The 16,654-nt window shown below is 33.1% G+C and overlaps 1 protein-coding gene across 4 annotated transcripts; it reads left to right on the top strand.

Annotated features, from left to right (window-relative positions):
* The first annotated feature begins 430 nt into the window (after positions 1–430).
* On the top strand, positions 431–16,233 carry LOC128166619 (prolyl 4-hydroxylase subunit alpha-1-like). Of its 4 annotated transcripts, XM_052831907.1 has the most exons (15): positions 431–848; positions 5,181–5,335; positions 5,787–5,948; positions 6,886–7,046; positions 7,379–7,454; positions 7,954–8,114; positions 8,436–8,487; positions 8,607–8,818; positions 9,132–9,305; positions 9,701–9,771; positions 11,555–11,654; positions 11,868–11,921; positions 13,403–13,468; positions 14,587–14,655; positions 14,896–16,233. In XM_052831907.1, exons 1-15 carry the CDS (start codon positions 676–678, stop codon positions 15,061–15,063), a joined length of 1,854 nt encoding a protein of 617 aa, XP_052687867.1. In that variant the 5' UTR covers positions 431–675; the 3' UTR covers positions 15,064–16,233. The 4 variants fall into 4 exon arrangements, with proteins under 4 accessions (XP_052687867.1, XP_052687864.1, XP_052687865.1 ...); XM_052831904.1 differs by lacking the exons at positions 6,886–7,046; positions 7,379–7,454 and having other exon boundaries at positions 433–848; XM_052831905.1 differs by lacking the exons at positions 7,379–7,454; positions 7,954–8,114; positions 13,403–13,468 and adding an exon at positions 12,903–12,965 and having other exon boundaries at positions 433–848.
* Positions 16,234–16,654: the final 421 nt, after the last annotated feature.

The following is a 16,654-nucleotide window of genomic DNA, read 5'->3' as shown; positions in this document are numbered from 1 at the left end:
ATTAATCCAATATATGTACACATGTTAATACACTGTACAATGAGTTGAACGAGCCCTGTTTAGATGACAAAGAATTGTGAGCCCTGTATCTTGCTTATAACTCTACAACTGACTCTCAAATTTCGTTTGATCGGCAGAAGTGCGTTTCAAAGCATTGTAAATAAAAACAGAAAATAGAATTTGATCAAAATCGTAATACCATGCCGAGGCTCACGATTTTGGTCAAATAAATTCTATTTTCTGCTGTTATTAGTTACAATGCTTTAGAAATGCATTTCTGTTAATAAGATTCGAAGGAAAAGATTTGATTTTAGTCAAGTCAGTCATGACCACACACCATATGTTTGGAATTCAAGTGAAAATTGTTGCGCAGCGCCACAGTACATTCTCGGTATGCGGTCGCTGAACTTTTGAAAAACAACCTGTTCCCCCCGCCGGGCGATAGACTCGCCTGGTTGGTAAAAAATGTAACCTGATAAGGCAGGCTCTGTTTATATGCCCATGCTTCATCTCATTCAACATTTCCGATTCTCCAGTGTGCACGTAAGACACATTTTAAAGTAAATTCGCCATTTATGATCGAGAAAATTGTCACAAAGCGACTTGACTGGGAGTTTGTCAACGGCGATCAGCTGTTTGGAAAGAATTTCCTCTGTCTTCAAGAGAAAGAAAGTCATGAAACTTTGGGTAACTTGTTTGGCGTTTGCTTGCGTGGCAACACTTGCTAGTGCCGAATTGTTTTCATCCATGGCACATTTAGAGACCGCTTTGTATGCTGAAAGGGACATCGCCGTGGCCATCCAAGACTATATTCACGAAGAAGAGAAACGACTTGACAAACTGAAAAAGTGAGTACCAACACTTTGATGGTATCAACACTGCACAGAAACTTTTTAATCTTGTGTTGCAGATGATTCTACTGCAGAAGCCTACTGTTTCTAGAAAATTCGGAACGTAACATTAAAATAAAACTTGTTTTTTTTTTTTAAACATAAACGCTCTCTCTCTCTCTCTCTCTCTCTCTCTCTCTCTCTCTCTCTCGTAAAACATCATAACAAAACATTTCATATAGAATTTTTAGAATACAAATATAAATGTAACATTACATATTGAGTAACTGTATCTGACTTCTGAAACATAGAATGATTGTTGAGATTATGTTTAATCATACGTCAAATTGACCAAATTCAGATTTTATATAGACAGATAGGAATACATGTGGGAAATAATATTCTATGTCTATTATACTTATTTGGCCACCAAAATACATTCAGTTACCAGTGCATTATTTATTTAGTCGATACTGCAATATTAAACTCTATGTGGCAGTTAGATTTCTAGATCAGTAAGGGATTGAATATTCGTTGCATAATATAATAGATAAGAAGGGAATATGATTGTATTAACAACAATACTTTAGGTTTATTTAGCAGGTCCTAGAGATTTGAGAGATTGTTATAACAGTGTCAGGCTGAAACGAACTATCACTATTTGTTAATTTCTTCTTTGGAAATTGTTGGAAACCCAACAGTCTTACTCATGCATATAAAATGAATGCTGACCTTTTGCTTACTGAATGAATGATTTAGTTTGAGGTCACTTTTTTCCTTTACTGTATGCAAAGGTTTGAAATTAAATTTTATCAAACATGCATTTTGAAAAAGACCTATATTTACTCTTAAGTTTTTAGACCGAGTTGAATGATGTGGAACAATTTAAAAATTTTCAAAGATCAGAAGACTGAAGTAATAATTTGAGCCTCCTTCTTTCATGTTTTTTTCTTCTCTTATTTTACAATTATGGACAAATTGAGTCGACAGGATATTAATATGTTGAAATCAATTTCCTCTGTATCTAATCCACCAGTGTTCACACCATATCTATCATCATCCGTCACTCTTTTATAATTGAATGTCTCTTTTCAGTTTTGGAAGCTGAGAGGAAATTATTTATGATAACTAGTGACAAATCTATTTGTCATTTGTATGGATTTAGAAGTTTTCCTTAAAAAGATGCTAAAAGTCAATCATTCTTTTGGGGGTCTCCAGTAGGTACCGAAAGTGTAGACTGTCTGAAACAAAAATATAAAGTTGTCAAAAACAGAACTGGAGTGAAAAGCTAAAATTATATTCAGCTGTCAATGTACAAACATAGAAATCTATTTTTTGTAATTCTTTAACTCTTTTATGAGCTATATACTTCAACCATGAAAATAGAAAAATTAAGAAATTAAGTCAAGTGATTTACCAGATAGTGGATTTTTAGTTCGTTAATTTTATTGTAATTTCTATTGAATGAAAGCAAACTTGTTTTAACCATGAACTTTTCAAGAAATAAACTTGATTAAAATAACTAAAGGTATATTTCTGAAACACAGATCTTTATAGAAACGCTATTCTGACATATTGAAAGATGACCAAGTGTTGAAAGATTTACAATTAAGAATAGAGAAGAATAGAGAGAAAAAAGTTCTAAATTGGATATTAACTCTATTCCCCCTGAAGCATTTTACCCTTTACCCCCTAATGCCACGATATGACGCATTGGTCATTTCCCTAATGACGACTTATGACGCGTCCGTATAGAACCCCAATTTTCTTTGTTTATTTTACTTGTCTGAAGCAAAATTGAATGGCAAATAACACCTAATGGTGTCTACCTTACACAGACGAATATACACAATCAGGTTATGCAATGGTTTGACAGATATCACGTGATACACACACCTGTGAAGTTTAAAAAAATGGCGGCATCGGACGATCATGACAGAGATTGGTTTAGATATTCTAGATGATTCTGTGTGTTTAAAATTACTCCCAAGTGGAAATAAACATGACCAATCCACTTCCTTTGAAGTTTATGACAGGAATTTGGTTGATTAGCGGTGAATTAGGGCTAATTCATGACACCTGCATGACAACAACAATGGCGGCCTCCGAACATCGGCACATGTGCATTGCGTCAGCCTGGGCATAATCTAACTTATAAATTCAACACATTAACTGTGGATCTTTCCCAGTATTTTGTAGTTATACTGTTCCATAAAATTATTTAAGAAATAAAACCCAATAGAAACTAATATACAATGCTGTATATGGGCGAGGGGGGGGGGGGGGGTGCCAAAAAACGAAACTTGTCGAAGTCGGTAAATTATTAGTTCATACCTGGGTCTGATCTAAATGTTTTGAAATCCCCCTTTGAATAGTATAATGTTTTGACTGAATTACAATAACTATTTTGAAATAAATATTGCTTTATACATGTAACTGTGCAGACAATAGATACAAAAGTGTACAGGTATTTTTACCTGAATTTCTGTACCTTTACTACAGGTATCTGATATAATTTATATAAAAAAAAATTATAAATGCAAAACTTAGAAAAATTCTGATTGCAGTGATACATGAACCATGATAGTTTGATAGAATATTACTCTAGGGATGAATTTCTACACTTTTGATTAAATCTGATTGTTGTGTATTGGTCTCAATTCGCAAGATAAAACAAGAAACAAATTATTCAAAACATGAAAAAATATTTTTGAACAATATTTGATCATATGTTAAAATTTCATTCATTAATTTTCATGTTTACAGTAATTTTTTTTAACGTACAGGTAAAATTACCTGAATAAACTCACCTAATTAATTTCTGTTAATTTATTTGTGTACTCTAAAGTTATAATGTTAAAGTTCAATCTTTCCCGATCACAATGGTATATCATATGGCATGGTCAGACAATAATTCTTGTAAATAACTATAGTAAAACAATACCACTCAAACAGTGAAAAAAGCTTCAGGGGGAAGCTAAGAAAACCTTGTAGGGAAATGACAAATGCGTCATATGGTGGCATCAGGGGGAAAAGAGTTAAATAAGGACCCTTTGAAAATATACAAGTTAATTCTAAATACTTTTTAATAGGTACATTGCTAAATAGTTACCGGTAGTCAAACAACAAGTACATCTTGTTGGTACTGTGTGAAAAATATGATTCATTATACATGTAGGTACAAGTTATGTAGACAACCGTACCTTTTTTTAAGCATGGTAAATTTTGCATTGTCCTTCATTGTCCTTATAATGCTGGATACCCCCCCCCCCCCCCACTACAATAAAAAAAATCAAAGACCCCACAAACCCAAACCCCAAAATCAAAGCATTCTAAACTTTTTGAAGAATTTAATTGATTGAAAGGAAACAAATCATAACAGAGTCGTATGCAGAGTTGATATTAATATGCAATAACATATGACACTTGGTATTCTACGTTCAGTAACATTTGTCACAGACACTGCATTTGATCTGGGATGTAGAAAACATTTACAGGTACATGCTTTGTATGCTTACATATGAAGCAACAACAAACTATAATGCTGTTCATTTTTTGGTGCACATTTTGATAAAGAAAATTTGTAGAAATTCAAGCTATTTTTATTTCCGTTACTGGTACAGGCACAATAAAGATTTAAATTTCTGATAGTATTATAATAATGAATTTGAAAATTTTTGAATCGCATAATACAAGAATTTGATAAACATTAAGACTTAAAACATGCATCATTTGTAATTGATGGGACATAGATTAAGAATATCAGTTATTTATATCACTTTTATGCATCTAAATAATGTGGTTCAGAAGTAAATGTAGATCGAATCAATGGTTTCTCTCTCTCTCTCTATCTGACTTTTAATTTTAATGTATGAAATATATATGATAGAAATCAATACCAGTAAATGAATTTTTGTTTGTAAGTGCTTTTTAGTTAGAAGTCTAAAGGTTATAAACTTAACTGTATATGTACATTTAGAGTATTTTTCTGCTCCAGGTGATTCTCTTCTCTATGCTTTGCTCTTTAATGTGCCAGGGGGGGGGTCTTACAAACTTCTCTCCATCAGCTTTAGCAGAGCTTTGAAAACTACAGTATATAACATTAAAACAGCAAAACATCAACACTGTTGTGGAGAAATTTGAATGTAGGGGATACCAGTATGGGTTGATTAATTAATATTAAAGGGGTAGACCATTAGATATGATCATAATTTCAGTTCATTTTATTTGTGCCTCATGTGGAGATGTAATACTGTACAGTACTTGAAATATTCATGTATAACTGTTTAATGATGATAGACAAATGTTACACATGTAATGTTAACATAATTGGGTGATTTTATTCTACAGAATTGCCAGTGACTTTGCGGATCACAGTGAGGCAGCCTTAGCCGGCGACAAGAACCTCCTGGCCAATCCTATCAACGCCTACCTCTACATGAAGCGCTTCACCCTGGACTGGGACAAAGAAGTGGCCCCCAACTTCCAGAGCGACCCAGAAAGTGGTAATCATAATAAAAAGATGGTTTATACAAACATTGAGGAACATTAGAACGCCAGTACCTTTACATGTAAAATTATGTCATATTACAACAACATATGCATTTTCATTAATTTTTGTGTTGATTTTCATGTTTTGAGAAAAATGTTAGTTAATGGGGTTTGGATTACATAGTTTAGCTACATTAAGGATATACGAATTAATTATAAATGATTTGTAACTATGATATGCCTTTGTTCATGCTGAGATCAATTTTCAGCAACAAAAATTACCTTGAAATCAATGAATTAATATTATAAATGATATCATTGTTTATAACTATGTCGGTACATTTGTATGTATGGGTACTTAGTTCTTACATCATCTTAGTAGCTAATACAGTACATGTATTGTCTGCTATTGTACAATATTGTTTTACACTTTTGAGAGCCTCTGAATTTCTATTTCTTCAATAGCAGTCCATAAAAAGATCGAGGAACTGAAGGGATACCTCCCAAACTACGACGACCTGAGGGGGGCGGTGACAGCGTTGCTACGGTTACAGGACACCTACCAGCTGGACACTAATCAGCTGGCCCAGGGTCGCATCAGGTCAATGATGGCCAAACAGATGTCAGGTACGCTTATGATTAACATCCTGTGACCACCAATAGTAAAACTGCTTTACTTGTTTTATTTAACATCAATGGATATTTTAAAATGTAATAGACCTCATTTGATGATCAAGAACTCTTTAGGATATTTTTTTTTGCGTGTCCATATAACGGTATATTACTTAAGTTTTCTACTTTTCAATAGTATTGATGTAGAATTCAACCCTAAAAATGTTCTGCATGGTAAATTGTCTTTTAAAGGTCTGAAGGCTTTGCTGTACGTCAGTTTAATGAATTGGAAGTTTAATTTGTTTGCATGTTTAAATAACTTAGCCAATAATCTGAAGTTTTCATCAATGAGTCTCAGTGTTGAATGAGTGCGTTTCAGATCAAGTAACATACACCGTGTGTAGCATTCTCTTGCTTGCTCTCATTCTTTCTCTGTAAAGGGATGCATTTACATAGGCTGATTTAAAAAACAAAAAACAAACACTAACAAAAATGTATAAATAAAGAACCAATGAGGAAAAGGATCAGTAGGGAATTTTTTAAGTGTAAAATTCTCCATATAGAACTAAAGATGTTTGTATCATCCTAAATTATCAGAGATAGGTTACCAAAATTGAAGAACAAAATGTCTTCCAAAAATTTTTGAAATGATTTTTCCATTTGTTTTTTTTATTGACAAATATATATCTTAGAATGCGAATCAGCAAAAATCATTTGGTATGACTACCGCATATATATCATACAGTCAGTGTACAGCATATAGACTAGCTGACACAACTTTTATTTGTATCCCGCTCAAGGCTCAAACAGTTGTAACTATAGCGGCACAGTCACTGAATCATATAATCAATGTTAGATCTCTGTAGTGATCACTAACTAGTTTTGTTGAGTACGTAATAATGATATAATCAGTGTGATCTCTGCATGCAGCATGTGACTGATGTCATTTCAGCCTCTGATTGCTTTGAAATTGGAAAGATGACCTATAACAATGACGATTATTATCACACTACACTGTGGATGGAGAAAGCTATGAACTTGGTGGCTCTAGAGAAAAACCGCACGGTTCAGAGAATGGACATTCTGGATTATTTAGCCTTCTCTCTCTACAAAGTAAGTACCGGGATGGGGTACAGAATATCCCGCTACTAGGTATTGGTACTGACTCAGTGTCTACAAAGTAAGTACAAATGTACTGGGACAGGGTACAAGAATATCCCTCTACAAGGTATCGGTACTGACTCTGCATCTATAAAGTAAGTACGTTACAAATGTACTGGGACAGGGTACAGAATATCACTCTACATAGTACTGACTCTGCGTCTACAAAGTAATTAAGTGTTATGCAGTAGTCAGTGTTCTCTCTACATAGTACGGACTCTCTTTACAGTGTAGACACACTGCCTTTAAAAATTAAGTACAGACTACAGTACCCGTTATAAAAGGTAAGCACAGAATCTGATGCCACAAAGGACAGAATCTCCATCAACAAAGCAAATACTGTAGAATCTCCCATCAAAAGTAACCAGCTTACAGTATCTATGACAAGCACAGAATCTCTTATCACTGCAGATCTCTCTCTCTCTCTCTCTCTAAATATTGAGTAGTCTTCCTTTGCAAAATACCGAAAGAATATCCCACAAATAATAGGTGCAGGCTAGTAAAGAGAGAAAAGAGCATTTTTATTTAATACACGTATGTACAGAATACAGAATCTCATGAAATAGAAACACTTGCATGGATGTTGAACATGATTCACTGCTGATGTAATAATATAAAAAATCTGCTAGTCATTGTCCTATCAAACTAATAGTATACATGTAGCAACCTAAAAAAAAAATAATGCATCATGAACTGAAAGAGGATTAACAGCATCCGATCAACCAAGCATGGAAGTACATAGTATCATTCGCCAAACAAGTCATGCATGAAGTCAGCGTCTGATAACCAAAGCATGAGAAGTAACACTAAAAAAAAACTCGGTGTGAGTTGACTGGCCATTGGTTACTCCTCCTTGCAGCCAATGACTGCTTTGAGATTGGACGACTGGCCTATCTGAGGGAAGACTTTTACCACACCGCTATGTGGATGCAGGCCTCCCTAGAAAAGGAGGGAGAAGAGAAAAACAAAACAATACCTAGGGAACTGGTTCTTGACTACTTGTCTTATGCTGCTTTGATGGTATGGTGGTCATCATGCACAAAAGGCATTTCATTCCAAAAATTCAAGAGACCTTTATACTCTCTCTCTCTCTCTCTCTCTCTCTCTCTCTCTCTCTCTCTCTCTCTCTCTCTTTAAGTACTTGATGTGCATATGTTTATACATGTACTAGTATGATTGTATACCTTATTTGGTACATGATTCTCTTGGTAAACTTCATAATCAAATGATATTTTAATAAGGGGTTTCTTCTCAACATTTTTGAATTGTTAAAGAATGCCGTAGTTGCAAGTTGCAACAATTTTCAGTTGTAGTTTCTATTTTCACTTTCTTTTTTTTTAGCAAGGTAATGTAGAGAGAGCCCTTGTACTGACCAATGAACTTTTGGCATTATGTAAGTATAGATAAGTTTCATACCTTGATCACAGCATTTTTTAAAGCCAGTTATTTCAAAATATTCCGATACATTTCAGAAAAAGAGAAAACTCAAAAACTGTTTTATTTGTATTTCAGTGCCTCACCACACACGGGCTCAGAATAATCGCAAATACTATGAAAAGTTGTTAGAGGAACAGCGAAGGAAGCAGTATAGACGCGGTGAAGATGGTGGGGAGGAGGACAATACCGAGGAACCAAATAAATACACAGAGCGACCTCTAGACGAATACCGTAAATCAGACGAATTCCAAACATATGAGAGCCTGTGTAGAGGAGAAGATACACATGTAATTTTGTCTTCTTTCAAACTGTTATCTTTAATTCTTTATGCTATTTGGCTCTGTAAGACCATTTTTATAATTAAGTAATTTGACCATTTAGGAAAAGTACAAAAAACTTATCATAAAAAACTTAAATTTTTGAGTGTGAAAGCAAATTTTTGAGGAAATATCTTTCCTTAATTGAGCACTTGTGAATAAATAGTCCATTGAAACAAAAAAACAACATTGCCTTAAAATGTAGAATGAACACTGTACTGTTAAAGGTCATTGAGCATCAGAAGTGTTATTAGCTAATCTTTCAAACAATGGTTTCTTTCAGGATTATAAGCTGAAACACAAGCTGAAGTGTCGGTACGTTCACAACAATAATCCACGTCTGCTACTGAAGCCAGCGAAAGAGGAGGAGGTATATCTCAATCCATGGATCGTCATCTACCACGACGTGGTGTCAGACAAGGAGATAGATACCATCAAACGGATCGCCACACCTCTAGTAAGACACCACTGTTCACTGACAGACAAATTAGCAACAGATATTTTTCTATGTTCTTTTGACCAAAAAAACGGCCTGCCACTAGCAATTTGACCTTATAGATACTGGAAATGCAGAGTATGGTTTGAATCTAACATACAGGCAATAAAATAAACTGAGAGTATTATGAATTCAAATATTGACATTTTGTTTCTTGATCTTGTCATTGGGTAGTTAGAGCTGACTGAAAAAAATGGTTTATCCCAGATTTATTACAGCTTCCATCTCAGTGAAATTATGTACAGTAATTTATATACTTGTATAATTAATGTATATTTATACCTGTACCTACTTTTACTGAATCCAGTTTATTATAATTATCTATAATATTTTATCTTTGGTGCGTGTTTTTGTAGTTAAGCAGAGCAACAGTCCATAATCCTAGAACTGGTAAACTAGAGACAGCAGAGTACAGGGTCAGCAAAAGGTACATTTTTGTTTGTCCATCTGTCCAATATTTAAGGAATAAGGAGTCATTCTTTGAGTATTATGAGGTGATAATTTTGGTCGGGGTGTGATCAAATCCAATAAAGCCCTAAGGGCTTTATGATAGATTTAATAATGCCACAACTGAAATTATCACCTCATAATATTCAAAGAATGATTCCTTATTGCTCATATTTATATAATTTTAAGCCATTTTAGGATTAAATATTTAAATATGAATTAGCAAACCCTGCTGGAGCCTCAATTATACGCCATTTGAAGTTATGGTTTATATAGTACAAAATCGATATGTAGTGTTGTCACAGGCAAAGACACTGGAAAATGTAAATATAGCTTGATATTTTACATCACAGAAAAACATGTATAGTTATATAAATAGTTTTCTATGGCCTGAACTGAATATGATAATTTTACTGACAGTATATTTCTAACTAAATTGGTTGATTGAAAATATAATCAATGTGTTGTTTTTTTCCTTCATAATTATTTTTTCAACCCAAACAAACCAATTATAAACATATAATTAAAGTAATAAACTGAATCATTCAGAACATTGTCATATGCATGCAAACTTTCACTCACACACTGACAAAAAAAAAAATGTTGTAATTTTTTTACCCCTGTTTTTTATGTATACTCAAAAGCTTCAATGTTTATGCTTCATTTTTCAAAGAGGAGAAAAATAAATTATGTTCTCAGTACATGTTTAATGTGAATTACATGAATGCCTGTGATTACAGTGAACAGTCTATACTTATTGGTAAATATAATGTACATGTGCTGTTATTGAGAAAGTAAAAAACGTAACAATCCTATAAATACTTTTTACCAAAAATCTCTAACTTTTAAAGCAATATGAACTGTAATTTTCATGTTGAATTTTTTTTTTACGAAAATGTTATTTTCTACTAAAATGACAAAAAATATCATGGCTTTTAAATGTCTGTTTGCCATATTTTTGTGGGGAAAGCCATTGAGAAGCCTTAATTGGAGCAAAATTGAATTCTTGCCATCCTGTACAAAAATTGATCTGCCATATATTCCTTAGAAGAGAAATCTTTCTTCAGACAAAAAATAATGTTTTTTCAAGTCCTATTTATCATAAGAATTTGAGCTATATGCAGACTTATCATACCAGCAGGTTTTAGCAGCAAAATAAAATTCTAGATAATACAGCTCATATTGCTTTAAAGTATTTAGAGGGGCAGGGTCGTCGTTGCCATTTCTTAGGCTATATGTAACTCCTAAAAGCTCTGTTTAAAGATATTGAAAAATGTTTAAATTTTAAAACACAATTCTAATTCCATGGTGTTAAGATTTTACAATTTCATATTAAAGTACTAGTTGTGATGGTTTGAAAATTAATTTTATGTTGCAAGAAATGTGTGATGATCAAAGTATAAGCATTGAAATGTTTTTGAAAACTTAGTGATAGTATTCAGGTGAAGTTTAATTTCATGGAAGAATGATAGATCGCAAACATAGTGAAATTAAAACCATGATCATGAATAATTACAGTATTTGGAGTTTTTCTTAGAAAATAATTGTTCATGGCCAAAAACAGTATAAATTAAAGTTAAAGGCAGATATGATGGGGAATTTGTCGACCAACCGGCCTTGTTAATGGTATTACTTTCTACAGCTGGCTGTTCTGCTTTGTGTTTTTAATATCCTTACTGGTTAAAACATACTACCTGTATATTTGATATAGATCAACACAAATTAGAGATAGTTTGATCTCATATTTCCTGTTTGGTTTTCAGTGCTTGGTTGAAAGATGGGGACGACCCCGTGATACATAATGTCAATAACAGGATATCTGACATCACAGGCCTCTCCATGGCAACAGCGGAGGAATTACAGGTGTGTTTTTGTGTCGTTACATGTGCATTACATGTACACATGCTGTGCATTAATAGTTTGATTCATTATTGTAATATGCCTTTTCATGTTTTTGTAAGTATTTATGTGCATAGATACTAGATTACTAGTACAGATATACGTGTACATGTACCAAGCTCATGTTTTGATGAGAATTTCATCTTTCTTTGACAGTGATTGTGAAATTTCTTTCAGATTGCTAATTATGGACTTGGAGGTCAATATGAACCCCATTTTGACTTTGCAAGGGTAAGTTACACACCAGTATACCGCTAATAACAGACTTAGCTGCAGATCTGTGGCAATTTATTGTGCAAAAGAGTTTGCCTTTCATTTGACTATTCTTTAACATCATATGTCTGAAGATTTTTTTGTGAAATGAAGTTAAAGAAAAAAGTTTTAAAAAAGGGCAAAATAACTTGCAAGGTTTTTGTACAAGCAGAATGAAAGCTCTCCAGTTTGTTAAGCTAGGTCTTCCAGTAAAGCTACCTGTACATTTCTGCAGCTGGGTTCTGTATTATTAAAGATCAGTTCTTTTGAATTTATTTCCCAGTGCTTAATCAAAGAGTTTTGTAGAAAGATGCATGAATCAGTAATGGAAAGATTACTGTGGAATGACCTAATCATTTTTATTCATGGGGGTCAATGTTCGAGGGTAGCCAAAATTTTCTTGGTTTGTGGGGAAGTAATTTCGTTGGTAACAAGTTCTATTTTGTAAATAAATATGAAACATATGCTTGCTTATACCGGTACGTTCGTGGGGATGTAAATTTGTGGGCAAGGGTTACCCAAGAAAGCCATGAACATTGGTCCTCAACAAACAATAATGATTCCACAGTTTACGATTTTTGTCCTATCAATAAGTGTTAAAGTGTACACGTAAATTATGTACCATAAATGAATTGATACATGTATGTACTTTTCCCTGGGATAGGCAATGCATTATTATTTTAATCAGTATTCTTCCTCATATGAAATACAAAGAGTTTGTTTGGGTGAGTTGCAGCTCATATCCCACCCCAAATTAACAAAACGTTTTGACTACCGGTAATATAGATTACCAAGGTAATATTACTCCCAAAGATTCCTACAGTTAGATGTTGCTCTTTACAGATATGTCATGAATTCTCATTAAATTTGAGCAGCAAATTTAAGCAAAAGTAAGAAAGCTATTGGATAAATTCCGCATGGCAGTAGAATTGTTTAGTGCTCTTTCAAATCCCATTTCAGAGAAGAGAACCGTCGGCATTTGAAATTAAAAGTGGCAACCGAATTGCAACTTTTCTTACCTATGTAAGTTAATGCAGTCAGTCAGGTCTTTTATGTCGCTTTTGTTACTAACACATCTTTAAAAGGAACTGAGATTATCTTCTCCCCTTTTGGGAGCACTTTTCATAATTGTTAATCTTTTAATCTTGTCTTGTTGCTAGTGTCAAAAACAACTTCTATACTCGCAAGCATTTATGTGTTACCAGTATATAAAAATCTTGGTTCCTTTTATAACATATGAGCGAGTGTAAAAAAAATGCATTCAAGACCTTCGGCTTGCAGGTTTAAGTGGAAACAAATGCATGTGGCACCGCTAGGTAAGGCAGCGTAGGGAGACTAGTGCAGGCCGGGTTTGATCCCAAGCTTCGAATTGAATCCTGGTACCCCTTTTGTTGGCATGGTCTAACGTATGATGAGTTTATTGTGGGTTATTTGTATGTTTTGATAATGTTTGTGTTCAGAGAGAAGAAACAGAAGCTTTTCGTGACCTTGGATCTGGTAACAGAATAGCCACATGGCTTACTTATGTAAGTACATGTCAAATTTGTTAGTAGCAGTACATGTAAATTATGGAAGCTAACATATACATGTACATTGAAATGTGCATTAAATTTCTGTAAATATTACATCAAACATGTAAGTAGCAAGCCATGAAAATTATTAAAGTTAACTTACTGGCCCAGCTAGTACTTGTATTAGAATCTCAGTACCACTCTGTCTAAACTATGTGATTTAACACAGTACCAGCACACACATTTAGACTATGATAAAGAATAAGTTTTTTCATGATAGATACCTAAATAAAGAAAGACAAAAGAATTCAATATACCTAACTTCTCTATAGTTACCTGTACGTGAAAGTAAAGACCTGCATTGCACAGATGCTAGACAAATACTGATGAATTTTTTGTGAGGGTCCATTATGTTTGTTTTTGGAAAAGATAATATGATAAAGAAATATTTGCTAAATATAAAAATTATTTAGTAGATATGTCAGTTTATTATTTTTTTAGCATGCACTTTCCATTATTTTATATCATATTTTGCACTATTTAATACTATTGGTACATGTAGTTCAATACTGAACAGTAGATTTATTTGTGGTGAATATGTGGTGCACATTTAAATAAATATTTAAGTAATATTTTTATGGTGCATATTTAATTTTTAAAAAGTTAAAGCAATTTTTGAGTTTCGAATCAAATATTTTTCTCGTGTTTGTTATATTTTGTATTGATAATTATTCACAATAACATTTCTGTATCCATCATAATGCTGTATTGTAGCTTTCAACAATGCATTTTTATTGTAAATACAGATGCCTTGCTGTATTCATTTTTCTTAACACACAGTGTTCTGTTGTTCTGTAAGTTCTATAAATAAATCATACATGCAATAAATCTTGAAAAACTTGAAACGTTTTAAAATATACTGAATGTTGTTCAATGGTTAAATCTGAACTTTGAACATAAAGAAAATAGATTACATGTAAATTATTTTTTTAAGTTGAAAATTAATTTTGATCAGAAATAGGGTCAAGGTTTCTTAGAGAGGCTATGCAATTATTAAATTGAGACTATAGTTCATTAATATAGAAGCCTCATCACGAGAGTATCTTATACTGATATTTTTTCCCTCTGAGCAGATGACGAATGTGGACGCCGGAGGTGCAACTGTGTTTACCCACATTGGTGTTAAGTTATTTCCCATCAAGGTAAATCCCATTAATTGATTTTTAATTGATTGCCGTGTTTTAAGTGATACATGTATCTAGAATAAAGACCTTTCGCATCTGTGATGAGAAGTTATTAAAACTTTTTTAAATGATAATTTGTTCTTATTGAAAACCAAAAAGTTTCAACACACAGAAAATTCTTTTGTATTACCTGGTACACATGTATTTTTTTGTTAGTTTAAAGGGATGAAAAAATCAATTGACAAATTGTATTTGTAGGGAGCTGCAGCATTTTGGTACAATTTATATCGCAGTGGTGACGGAATATTTGACACAAGACATGCGGCTTGTCCAGTCCTGGTGGGCCAGAAATGGGTGTCAAATAAATGGATCCACGAGAGAGGTCAAGAGTTCAGACGACCCTGCAGTGTTAATATGGACGAATAGTATAGACTACTCAGGGCTAAGAAAGAGTTACAAAAATTCCAGAGAACATGTTTGTGTCAACTGTTTTGTGGTCTTCCGGGTGTTTGTAATTCTAGTCTTTTGGACTGTGCCATGTTTTTTTTTTAATATTGACAATTGACTTTGTCACTGAAGGAGAAAATATCCAAGTCTTCTAACGTGTCTTTCATTACATTTAATCCATACAAGACAAATCTGGAAACTTGCAGGTTTTTTAAAAAGGAAGAAGGAGAAACTTTGGAATTTTCAACTTAATTTTAACTTGCTTAATTCATGGCATTTACATGTATGTGATAAATGTTAATCGTGATGTACGATTGTGATCATGTTTTCATTTGAGTGAAGAAATGAAGAGAAAACTAACCATGGAGTATTCATATGAGAGAATGAAAACAACAGACCTTCCTTTTGATAAGCTTTTAGTTTTATCCTTTAAATGTATCATGGGATGGTTGATTTTGTTTTAGATTTCTCTTCTGTGTTTGTTTCTTTTTACATGTGCTTTTCTTTTGCTATTTGCAAGTATATTTTCCCATGGAAGATTTGCTTCGATCATAAATTATTGCTATATCAACCAAAATAAAGCATTTATATTATACATCTTTGAAATCCAAACTGCCAAATTTGCTTTACTCTGATATTGCGTATATGTTATGTACATGTGTCCATATTCAATACCTGAGCGTATCTACGCACATTTAGGCTTTTCTGTAGGAAACTGCTGTATGGGAACATGAGGTGCCTTAATGCGGAGAATTTGAACAATGCCTTGACGTGTGAAAAACATTTTTCTTTCAAATCATCCATGTATGTGTTGAAGGAAGAGGTTTGGTATTAATTTCAATATTTTTAATTTAAAAGATCTTTTATTTTCTTTTATTTTGTGTATTGTTGATTATGTATGCAATTGACTCTGCTTTTAGCCATTCTGAATCTGTTGGTTGGAGGTATGTGATCTCGGTTTCTGCTTTGTATTATGCATTTTGGTCAAAGACCACAAAACAGATTATTTTATACAGCATCATTGTAGAGCTGATAGTAATTTTTTTTTTTTCAACAGTATCTAGGTATCTCATCCTCTTTCATGACATGTGATAAATCATTTCCAAAATGTTAACTGTTATTGATGAAATAAAGGAAATGCTTACTGTGTTTCAAGTTTTTTTCTTTCTGTTTTCATGCCATAATGTCACAAAGAAGCATTATATTATCACTGTCAGTTGTCAAACTGAAATTTGAATACTGATCATTTTAATGAACAGCGGCCCTTTTCACAGAAAATCTTACGACTAAAGACAATATTTTCCTTTTCTTCAAAAAGTATCTACGCTGTAAAATATCACAAAAACTCTTATTTTACTTTTGACAATATTGTAAATAATATTTTTTTAAAAAGTGAACATCTGTATTAAATGAAAACTTACAGGGTTGTGAAATTTTTATCTTAGTCATAAGTTTTTTTTGAGAAAAGGGCCACAGAATTATAAATACCGGTATAGAGTACCGGTATTTTTTATTCCTTATTGAGTTTCTTTGGTCTTTTCACCTACATCGAGATGTTTTACTGCATCCT

This window comes from Crassostrea angulata, chromosome 10, assembly GCF_025612915.1.
Source record: "Crassostrea angulata isolate pt1a10 chromosome 10, ASM2561291v2, whole genome shotgun sequence".
NCBI lineage: Eukaryota > Metazoa > Mollusca > Bivalvia > Ostreida > Ostreidae > Magallana > Magallana angulata.
This window is presented reverse-complemented; position numbering and strand designations above follow the sequence as displayed.

Excerpts from the sequence above, each read along its gene's own strand:
- LOC128166619 (XM_052831907.1), top strand. The coding sequence starts at position 676 with ATGAAACTTTGGGTAACTTGTTTGGCGTTTGCTTGCGTGGCAACACTT. Across the intron at positions 5,949-6,885 it reads GATGGCCAAACAGATGTCAG|CCTCTGATTGCTTTGAAATT; the intron begins GTACGCTTATGA and ends ATGTCATTTCAG. Across the intron at positions 8,819-9,131 it reads GTAGAGGAGAAGATACACAT|GATTATAAGCTGAAACACAA; the intron begins GTAATTTTGTCT and ends GGTTTCTTTCAG.